Source organism: Hyalella azteca, unplaced genomic scaffold (assembly GCF_000764305.2).
Source record: "Hyalella azteca isolate HAZT.00-mixed unplaced genomic scaffold, Hazt_2.0.2 contig1557, whole genome shotgun sequence".
Lineage (NCBI taxonomy): Eukaryota > Metazoa > Arthropoda > Malacostraca > Amphipoda > Hyalellidae > Hyalella > Hyalella azteca.
Window position 1 is genome coordinate 137,214 of NW_025931866.1, and position 12,304 is coordinate 149,517.

General features: G+C 37.3%; 1 protein-coding gene across 1 annotated transcript; it reads right to left on the reverse strand.

Moving 5' to 3' along the window:
• Nucleotides 1–8,404: 8,404 nt before the first annotated feature.
• Nucleotides 8,405–12,251, reverse strand: LOC108683182 (RNA-binding protein spenito-like). Its single transcript, XM_018172473.2, has one exon. It carries the CDS (start codon nucleotides 11,800–11,802, stop codon nucleotides 9,700–9,702), a length of 2,103 nt encoding a protein of 700 aa, XP_018027962.1. The 5' UTR covers nucleotides 11,803–12,251; the 3' UTR covers nucleotides 8,405–9,699.
• Between the last annotated feature and the right edge of the window lie 53 nt (nucleotides 12,252–12,304).

The following is a 12,304-nucleotide window of genomic DNA, read 5'->3' on the forward strand; positions in this document are numbered from 1 at the left end:
ACATATATATTAAATATTTTTTACTCTTGGCAGCAACATGGGGGTCATAAGAAAATTTTGAGCCTTATAATAAAACATAGTAAAGTAGACACAATGGAAGGAGTATGAAATAATTTTGGTATTTAGTGGCTTGATCATGCACTTTGGTCAACAATTAGATAGGAGCTAATTCATCTAGAGGGAATCTTATGGCTCTAAAAATGTCAGGAAAGCTCTAGTTGAAGCAATAAAAGTAGATACAAGTATAGTTGATACCTGATTCACAGAATTCTTTTGCCAGGCATCTACCATTTGAGCCCTGAATGAGCTTTCATGTCATTTGCAGAACAGCAAGATGCCCACCAGATGGATTACCTCTTATAATTCTTGACATAAATTCATGATTGAGCTGAAAGTTTAGAAAAAATTTCCCTTTAAAACCATGAGATTTTGGTAACAAGTGGGAAAATTCCAATCCTATGTTGGAGCAGATTAATCATGTCTAGCTTGGGAATTTCAATGAGAAGATTGTATTTCTGAGCCCAAAATGAAAATGCAGCCAATTATGTGAAAAATGATAGAAGCAATGTTACATCACGTTCCATTTTATACCGGTTCATACCTCGCAATACCAGTATTGTAACAGATGATAGTTGGAGCAGATTTTGAGGCTTTTAAGTAGCTGCAGGCAAGCAACACCCATGCTGGACCCAGATGTATGCAGGCCAGTGTGTACACCAAGAACATAATTATATACAGCTCCTTGCAGGCAGGAATTCTAGGATAGTGCATAAAGCTTCTGTCATCTTTAGACAGATGCATGTCCACCTCCAGACTGTGATTTATTATGATGTCATCCACTCCAGACTGTGATTGGTTGGTGGAATTGTAAGCCATCATCTCCAGACTTTGATTTAGTTTTGGGATTGTGATGTCATCCATCCTCTCCAGACTGTGATTGGTTGTGTCCAATATGTTTTGGGATTGTGATGTCATCCATCCTCTCCAGACTGTGATTGGTTGTGTCCAATATGCAATGCATACTGGTTAATTTAGTACCCCTCTAGAATTCCAGGGTACAACAAGCCTCCTTGTACACCCGGGTGTACACCAGTGAGGCTTAGAGCCTCATGTATACCAGATTAAGCCATGGAGCCAGGTTGTATTTTTAAAAAATGGTAGTTCATATATTACTTTCCATCCATGTAAGCCAGTGTTTCAATCCAAAAACTCAAGTTTGAAAAATTGAAAGGCTGTGTTTATTAATTTGTGAAAAAGTCAAACTCACTCCTTCAATGTCATTTGATGCAATCACTTGAAAGTTCAAACAGATGTTCAAAAAATGTAATTGTACTGATATGTACTAGTCCATTAACAATAATTGAAGACAATAAACTAACTTAAATGAAATAATATCATTTCACACTAAGATACAGAGTTTACTGTTCAACATAACACACAGCAGAGGTTATTTAGGAGAGCAAAATGACATACATACACACACAACAAAACTTACATCTCCCTGATTGGTCCAGACTCCAATAGGCAGTTGTCACTTTGTCAGTGCTTCATGGCATTTCAATTGGCAGTTGCCAAGTGAGTCAGGGCTTATATTTATTACTGAAATTGTTGATATTTCTTTTATATTAAAAACATTCTATCTTTTATGCTAAGAACAACAATGTTTTTTTAACACGTTTTTCTTAGCTTAGCTTCGCGTTTGTTTGTTTGTTTGTTTATTTGTTTGTTTGTTTGTTTGTTTGTTGTTAACATTGACAACGATCTTACAAATCTCATGGCCATCTCACTCTTATACTTTATCATATTAAAATTAACTATTTGGTGATTACAAAGACTGCATTGACTACAAACAATAAATTTTTCATCATATTCATTCATGAAAGGTTTCTGACAAAATAGGGAAATTTTCATTCCCATATGCAATATTGATTCATTAATTACCAACCAAATCCATTTATGGTCATTTAATTTGGAATCAATGGACAATAATGGAGTTGTTCTATGAATGATTGAATGCTGTAACCACAATGAATGTTGAGCATTTAAATTACAAATACCTCATGTCATGTTACTTGTCTAGGTAATGTTCCTATAAATTGTGAAACATTTTTAAATAATGTTTTTGATATTCATAATCGAACAACAATTTTTGCATTATATCTTTAAAAATCAATATTATTCATCTATCAAATTATGAATTTTATATTTGGTTATATGAGTTTAGTATTAAAATTTTCAAAAGCATCATTGCTAGTAAATTTTAATAATATCCAAATTCTAATAATATTCAAATTTTACTGATGTACATTCCTAAATTTTCACAATCCTGCCTCTCTGATTTATCAAAATGCAGTAATTCTTACTACTAAACAATGAAAATTTTCCTAGAGGCATGAAAAGTTCAAAAACTTAATTTGGGTATTATTAAAATTACTAGCAATGATGCTTTTGAAAATTTTAATACTAAACTCATATAACCATATATAAAATTCATAATTTGATTGATGAATAATATTAATTTTTAAATATATAATGCAAAATCTAGTCAAGAAAAGTACCTACAAGAATCAGTAACAGGCCTATCCAGGCCTATTCTTTAATGCTGAAGATACTATACTATATTATACTATACTATAGATGGTTGAAATAGTGACATCATACTATTGCTTGCAAGATTTACGCAAAACACTAGGTCTAGCGGAAAAATGTTAAGTTCCGCAGAGCAAAAGTCCAAGTCAACTAGTGAGAACATTGAAACACATATGAAAGTTGGTAGTTGACCTTGCATTACTAAATAGTGATAAACTGTTTGTGTAGAAAGAATATTATGGCTTGAGACTTTTAAATACGTCTGTGAATATATTAGGAATCCTTTAAGTATACTTGTATTTGCTGATTTCAAGTGGTTAAATAAATTAATAGATGATTAAGTTAAGAAACGGAATTAGACACATAAAAACTAATTCCCACACAACTTGAATTGGACACACACAGCTCATTCCAAGCTGTATGCAAAAATTAGAATTTTCTCAATTAAAAGCTTAATAACTCTACGGAAAAATTTTGTATATTTTTTCAACAACCCTAACAATAAAGAAAAAGTCTTTGCCTTTAATTTGGACCCTGTTTCATGATCCTAACGTCTATAGAGATCAAGATATGATTTTTCAAAGTAGACAATAATTGACAAAATTTTCGTCCAAATGGCCTTAGTCCGGGCGCTGCTCTGAACGTGTTCTACGAGTTAAAGACTCTTGTGCAAGCTGCGTAATTTTAGGAAGCTTTCTGTAAGTTGGTATCGACAGAGGATAAAATTGCACTAATTACTGCATATTTAACTCATTTTCAAAAAAATTATTTCTATTAGAAATTTAACGATCAAAAATAAACCAAGATTTGGTTCTGCTCACTTCTAAAATACTTTATTAGGCACTTTAAGTTAGACGCTCCATTCGTATATGGTTATTTGCTTCAGCTCTTTAGCATTAATATTGTGAAAAAACTTCTCATATGTACCGTTAAAAATCATTTTAATGAAGCAATAAAATTGCTCCCTGCCATGTATCTGTAGTCCTTGGGCCCAAACGTGAAGGCGCCGCATCTCAAATGCTTTGATTTTTAAAGGTCTTATAACTTGGTATACGGGTATAGACCAAGATTGAAGAAAATTCACGCAAATAATCATTAGAAGAAAACTAAAATACTCTCTGGGGGGCCCGGGGGGTCTGCCAGGCCCCCTTTTTTTGCAAATGTTTGCAAGATTAAAAAGTTCCGTGACAATTCCTCCTTATCCTGTATCTTAGTGAATTCTTGATTTTTTACATTGCAGAAGAAACAACTGTCAATTCAAGTAGCAGATGAGCATGAGGACTTATGTTTACATCCAGAACAGTTTGGTCGGTAAACGACCCTGATTGCGGTTCAGCTTCCTTCTCGTTTTTTAGAAATGGTTTTCTGACTAAAATTATATCATTTTTTATTCTGTAACAAAATGGGAGCTTATAACTTACATTAAACCATACTTTATTAATTAGTCTGATTGTTGACAAACGCTAGTAGCCTAATTCTGCGACGAAAAGGACCCTCGAAACTTTTACTAATAATCAGAGATGATTAGGAAAACGTCATAATTTTTTAGCTTTCAAATAATACTTATAGTTTAAAGAGTATTTCTGATTACTTGGAACGTTTTAAATACTTTCAGCACACATGAATAATTTAATATATGTATTTTATTACCTTCACTGAATTTTGGTTTTGATGCAGTACGTAAATTTATTCACTGGCAAAACTCGAGAACTAGGGAGTATTAATTTGACCAAACGAAAGAAGGAACACTTTTGGGTCAAATTTCCAAAATAAATTTTAGGGTCTAGGTTTCATAGGATGGGCAGGGCGGCCCAGTGGTTAATGTTCAGAGTAACAAATTGAAGAACAGAGGTGCGGGTTCGATGTCAGCTATGTGCGCCACTTTCTGGTCAGAATCGGCAAGGACGCCGGGCAGTTAAGCATGAACATTTAAAGCAGCGAGTTGCTAGTTCAAGCCCGCAACATGCTGTATGTGTTCTGCAATGTTTAGAACCGGCGACAGGCCTAATAAAGGCTGAAACCGCTACATAGCACGTTTTCCGCGCATAATTTTGTCCAGTGAAAAGTAATCTTGTTAAAAACGAGGTTATTTTACTACAATATGTTCATGCAAGCGTTGCCAGAATTTTTTTTAGGTTCCAAAGAAATTGCGAGCATGTTCACTTGTTCACTCTTCACTTCATGAAAACCTTCCGTCGTCATGTACTTAGGTAGTTACAAATGATATATATGATTTAGCGTTCATTCACAAGTTGCACAGGTACATAGCCTATGCTTTGAACGAATGCCTCATTTAAAACATAACCTAGTGACCTGGTACTAGCCTCAGCTTTATTATCTTCAACTTCAGGTTGTGTAAACGTTATTGTTTGTTTCTAGTGAAAACTATAACTTGCAAAGGCATTCCTAGAAATAGATTCCGACAGCAATGGTCGAACCTTATTTCAGTTGGCATGGAAAAATATGGTTTCTGATTACTTGGAACGTTTTAAATACTGATCTAGGCTCGTATAAGTATTAAAATATTTATTTTGATATATCTATATCAGTATTTAAATAAGTACTGATATAGAAATGATATAAGCTCGTACAAATTTGTTGGGCCAGCGGAGGTTAAACATTCGCAAACTGGTAGTTGGTCAATAATTTTTGTCCATATATATATATATATATATATAGTGAATTTACGAGGAGACATTGAAAATGTGTAAGTTTTGACACGTTAGGGGAGAAAAAAAACTTTAGTTTAAGCATTTATTTGAGCACTCAATTTTATAATCTAAATTTTCATGAAGAACGCAATATAAATGAAGGAACAATACATAAACAGAGTGGGTTATACACATATTTTGTAACATCTACTTCGAATAAGAACATTATAATTGTTATTATTGTTACTCATTAGAAAATAGGGTTCAGCAATATGCTGTTTTCTAAAACGATAAAAAGCAATTCATTATATGTAAGTTAGAAAGAATAAAATATTATTCAATTTATTTAACTTTGATTCAATAACTTTATGAAGAATGAATTTTGACCATATGACCAACAAAGAAGCATCGGCAAATCATTCAACCTACCTCTTACATCAATTTCAAGTTCGTGATAACGTTGACCTCCAGCTCCACGAAAACTTCAGTGCACCAATAAATCCAGAGTAGCAAACGATGGAGGCATCAGCACAGGTCTCTTATACACATCTAGATGTGTATAAGAGACAGGAATTATGCACGGAATCGAAATAGAATAGGTAGGAAATTAAACANTTAAGCTCCACAAAAGAGACAAAAAAAAAAAAAAATGAAGATTCGAATGGCTTTTTTTCAATGCAGTCTGCACGTAGGGAACAGCGTCTCTCCGGCAGCTGTCTTAAATGATAAAATATTATTCACTAAATACAGAAGTTTGTCCAGTCGAAAGTCAGCGGATCACGGCGTCATGAGGGATCGTTGCAACTACCGTCTGGTAACAAAGACGATTCACTTCAGCATTCAGAAAAGTATGCCGATATCACGAGGCCATATCGTTAAAAAATATCTTACGAATTCCCGACAAAGGCCAGTTTCTCTTCCATTTCTTCACTTAAATATTGAACGCGTAAGCGCATTTAAATTTAGATACGTCGTCCACCAGCTTCAAGATTATTAAAGCAATTGGTATGTAATATGCATGCCCACCCCACCCAAATACTTCGGCAGTTTTCGGTGAACGCCTCTGTTGTGCATTCCACATGATTGACGGAACACCAATGGCTTTTCTGGATGCCAATATTCATGATAAAGTTGAGGTTATGGAAGCTAATGTAGTTTACACGTGAAGAATCTCAAGAATTATTGCGAATGCTTGCTCGAAAGTAATCGTCCCTCATCTTGCTCGAAAAATTTTCTGACAATATAATACCAACATACAAGAGCTGGTGAGTAGCCACAGTTCTCAATGAAGTATAACAATGAAATCATCAGCATTTATTCTTGCGGAAATTAGAGGGCACATATTTGTCTTGAAAAAATAAATACAAATTTAACATGCTCTTTGCTTAGAAATAACCGCTCATGCCGCATGTATATCAAACCGACTACTCGCATGAGCAATTGGGTTGAAGTAAACCCGTAAATAGTCAGCTGTGATCATAACACGGACGTTTTCAACTCGTTTCATTGGATAAATATTCCAACTCTTAACGCACATTTTCGTCTGCAGTGCTTCACGAGAGAAAAAAAGAGTTCAGGTCACACACTACACAGTGACGGTCCCTCAACGCTTGATCCTTCGCAGCAACAGAAATTTTGTGTGGGTCCGTAACGTGTCCTGAGAAAATATGAGCTTGACTGGCGAGTGGCGCCTGTAACCTGGGAGCTCAACGCGATCTCGGGACGAACTAAACTGCAACCTGATATATTGCACGTCACTGGCACGGCACGTCACTGGCACGGCATGTCACTGGCACGGCATGTCACTGGCACGGCACGTCACTGGCACCGCACGTCACTGGCACGGNCCTGTCTCTTATACACATCTAGATGTGTATAAGAGACAGACACAACACTGCACATCACTGCCACGGCACAACACTGCACATCACTGGTACAACACAACACTGCACATCACTGGTACAACACAACACTGCACATCACTAGTATATCACACTGGCACAACTCTGAAAACTTTCACTGTAAACCACAAGAGCTGCCCCATCACTCACCAACCTTCCAAGCACATCACCATCAAAACACTACTTAGCACAATGTGGCACAATACTTTACTACCTCCACGGCACCGGTACGCTTGCAGAACACAATAACTGTTGGCACATGTCGCGCACTGGCGTGGCTCCACCATCTGAGTAACATTGGTGTTTCACTGATATATGCATTAACAGATGGGTGCATAAAGGCCTTTGCAATGCTGGATTTTAGGATACACTTATGTAACGTGAGTTAGAACAATTATTGCAAATTCTCAGGAGCAGTATTTAAACTTCAAAATAACTTCCATCTTCTTGGGATTAAGTTTCAGACTTTCAAGTATATAAAGTGCGTCAGTCACAAAGGCTTAATTTTCAGTAGCTAATCAAAGAAACTTATTGCACTCATTGCACAAGTTAAGATCAGATTACTCATATGGTGTGCTATATTTTATTAATTCATTCGAAACAACTTTTTTCCTAGATTAGAATATAGATGGATTAACTTCATATGATTGATTACGTGGTCCTGTTATGAACAATACTGTAATTCATTCTCTCCAGAGTGAACACTAATAGCACCTCAAACATCTCATGATCATGCTGACAAAATAAGAAGCTAGCTTTTAAGTGCCAATTATTTGTTAGATTGTTAAGACACTAGTAGGTACTTCTCTGCACTTAGAGATTAGAACAAAATACAGCCAACACCCGATTTTTCACTGAACTAACATTACTAGTTCTTAACAAAAACAATCACTAGGCATCTCTTGTCAGTGAGTAGTTTGCAGATACATATCCTCATGTATTCAACAGCAGACCTAGTTAGCCTAGTTAGCCACTCTGTACTTTTAATGAAAGCACTTTGTATTTCACTTCAGGATTTATGTCATTAGAGCCAATAATGCAAATTAAATGCACTGTACACCTTCAAACAATAACTATATATTTTCCACATTCAGGAGCAATGCCTTACTGCACGGATTTTCAGAATTTAGAAAAAAATTTAACACAAACACTATGAAAGAACAATTGAACTATAGAAATCTTTAGGGACACATTTTTAATCTTTCTGCGTATACCATCACTTTCACAAACGCCAGCTAGAGGAAGGATAAAAACAACACGGGCAGCATGGAACATTATATTAGGCAGAGCTTAAGTATAAGCTTAGATTGCAGGACTATTCAGATACACCATCGAAGTTTGGCATTAAAGCTTCACTTGCCCACTGTTTCACTGTATCACCAAACCCACATCCTAACACATGAACATTTTTCCTCTCACTATAACTGCACTCACTTCACAAACTAATGTTAACAATGCACTGAAACCATTCCTGGTAATGTTAACACTGCACCCACTACAATATATATAAACCACTTGAACAATGACAGAACTGACAAAAAACAAGATATCATTTGAAAAAATTAGTTAACATCAATCAATTTTCTATCAATTTATAGCTTATTAATGATTGAACTATACTCTAAATTTTCCACTTTAGAGAAACCATCACACAGACAACTTGAACTTAGTTTTGCAGGCTAAATATTTTCAAAACAAATTCAAGAACATTAATAAATTCACTACTTGAGTCACGACTGAAATTTAGGGCCACAAATTGAAAAAATAATATGAATGTCACCAACCACTTGAAGCTGTTAGCATACTGTATGTACAAAGCCAATATGAAAGAAAAGTTTCATTTTCACTGGATGCAACTTATTGTCTAGACATGACCCTGGTGATTGAGTGGCTTACTTTCCAGTACAGATGGATCCAGTTGTGCAAGTCATTCACATATTATAGAGCAGGACAAATAATTACCTATATGATAAATACATATCAAAAGTGCTTTCTAAAAATTGTAGCAGTAATATTTTGAAACAGATTTAGCATGAGAAAAGCATATAACTCACCAAAGTTAGATAAATAAAATTAAAATTCTTATTGTTGGAAATTTCAAGTGAATGAATTTTCATGATATGGACTTCTGTTCCAGCATAGCATCTCAACTTTTCATGTCACTGCCGACTGGTTTTCAGCACTAGAATAATTTTAGTTAAAAACTACATAGAATGAAAATTCTAAATGGTGCATAATTCATAAGAGAAAAATTTAAGAAGAGCTAGTTCAACATTTCTAAGAGTAACAAGTCCATGAACCAAAGAAATTAATTGAGAAAAATGTCAGACATCAGTAATTATATAGACATAATTGACCTCAATTAGGCCTAAGGTAATGAAGTATATACTGGAAATGCAGTCTCCGACACTTATATCTATAGCAGTTAGGGACACTAAGTCTTCCAACACCTTAGATTAGTTATGCAGCTCAGTCAATGCAAAATATCAAAACAAATTTTATAGTAAACTCCAAAAACAACTTGGAGGAGAACTCCAATTGAGAGGCTGCAGTCCACTTCAGGCAGCAGTTCCTCTAACCACCACAACCACCAGATGATCATCTCGAGTGGTCTCTTCAGTGAGGTTGGGTGCAGCTCGACGCAGAAGATCCAAGCTGAACACACATGGAGGGAAGGCATAGAGGACACTTCCTACAGAAGAGTTACAAGCTCCTCCATCTCGGCCTGATAGAGTGATAACACCAGCAGCTTCTTTCTGCTTCAGATAGGCAACAAGATTGCGCAAAGGTCGAGTTTGCACAGATGCATCATCAGGCAGAGGCGGAGCAGTTGTGTTAGGCAGAGATAACAGAATTGTGGCAGTTGATGAAGCATCAATTCTACGACTCACATCATCAAGCCTAGATTGATCCAATCGCAAACGTTGAGTGATACGCAGGAGTGGACGATTGTTATCATCCTGAAGCAATTCGGAGAGGTCGCTCATACCTTCCAGTGTGTGCATTTTTGTTCCAAAGGCTGAATTTTTCAAAATTAGAGAGCCAGTCCAAGAGGCGCTGGTCTTACGAGCAACATCAGCCAATGTGCGCGCATTAGAGAGATTTCCTCCTACATCATTATGATTTTCAGGTCCATCACCACCTTCAGAATGGCCTTCGTAGTAATCAGGACCTCTGAACTCACCGTGGTATCCTCCACGGTGACCACCTCTGCCTCGGTCATGCCACATGCCACGACCTCGGCCTCTGCCACGAGGAAATCCTCCACTGTATTCACCATACTCTTCATACCCAGCACGGTTGTTCCAGTCGTCTCTAGGATAATCAGCTGGAGCACCATTTCCCGAGCTGGGTCCAGGAGGAGGGTACGAACCAGGTGGAGGAGTAACCTCAGCAAAGTCAGTCCGCAGTTTTTTGTCAGGGCCACCAAGTGTAACTCCACGCATTTCCTTTACAGCAGCTTGAGCAGCATCCATGCTTTCATAAAGGATGTATGCTTGATTGTCACCTTTCTCATATTCTATCTTCTTGATGGCTCCAAATCGGTCAAATTCCTGAGTGACCTGAGCAAGAGAAACCCAAGGTCCCAAACCACCAACCCAAACTCTTGTTGTCGGCATAGCCTTTCCATAGCCAATTTTGCATTGGAATTTGCCAATGTATTGACCTGAAAGTTCAATTTTAGCTCTATGAGCCATGTCCAGATTTTGGTACCTAACAAATGCATAAGCATTACCAGTACCAGGAGGTGGCCGTTTGATGTCAATGTCGTCAACAGTGCCATAGCGACTGAAAATCCTTCGTAGTTCTTCTTCACTGATATTGAGTTCTAGATTTCCAGCAAAGAGAGTACGAGTAGCTAAAGGATCTTCTTCAGGGGCAACATGATGGAGATAATTAGGAAACTTGTCTCGTTTGCTATCCATCATCATTCTACCACCAGCACCACCACCAGCCCCTCCCATACCACCACCACCAGGACCAAAATGAGGTTTGAAGCCTCCTCTATGCATTGGTGGTCCATAATGCCCATAAGGTAGCCCACGGCCTCTGTGAGGCCTATATCCATAATCATCCTGCCTCATCATTGGGGATTCCATGTAATAATCCCTAGGGGGAGGAGGGGGTCGGCCACGATCAAATCGTGGCTCATAACGATCGTCCATCTCCGGCATTGGAGGACTGCGTGGACGATAAGCTGACCTCTCATTATACTCAAGGGGAGAACGTGAACGACGGGGAGAGTAGTCTCGACCAGGAGGCTCATAAACAGGTTCCACATATACGGGTAAATCAAAAAACAGGATCCTAGTCTTGCTGTGCTTTGCACTTCGAGCTTCTTCGTTTGTACGGAAATAAACATAGGCTACACGAGGGTCAGCATCAAGTGGAATCTTTACACTCACATCACCAAACCTTTTAAACTCACGAAAAAGTGCGTCACGGACCATATCGTCACTTGCTCTTGCATGCAGATTAGAAACACAAAGAACTTTATAAGTTGGAGGCCGATGCTCTGGTGCATCGGGATAACGCCTTCCAGAAATGGACGGGCTAGCACCGCGACGCCCTTCATCTTCGCTACTTTCGTCATAACGAGCTAGACTAGACCTTGATCGCTTACTTGTCGGCGACATATCACGAGAGGCACCACGTTTCATTCTCAACAGTTACTGATAACTGGGTCACTGAACACCGTGTCTTTATGTCAACGATCAACGAGAACAGTATGCTCCGTTCGACTTCACAGCTCTGTTGCCACCTGAACAATGGCCGCCAGGCGCCAGCGTATGTTATTACGATGGTGTTTATTCAGAAATTTATTACACGATGTGAAATAAAGTGCAAATTTAAAATGAAACAGTAATAGCTCGAATTCAAATACTATTAATTCGAAATTTTATCTGTTGTATATTTACGAAAATTTAATAGCAAATCCATGTTCTTCTAAAATCTACATACAACCGGCCGCTTCTAACCGACGCTGAATATGCGAAAACCGAAATATGTTAAGTTTAATTATAAAGATGAAGGGATTATTGTAGCCAAGATACAAAAGCAGATAACTGTTGATGAACCTAATTTTATACATTGAATATTACGACGTTGGGACTAAAAAACAATCGTGACAAACTGTGGTAAAACTTTGCCTATCCGCAAGCT

Bases quoted from the DNA above. Each gene is read 5' to 3' on its own strand.
- LOC108683182 (XM_018172473.2), bottom strand. From the start codon at position 11,802: ATGAAACGTGGTGCCTCTCGTGATATGTCGCCGACAAGTAAGCGATCA.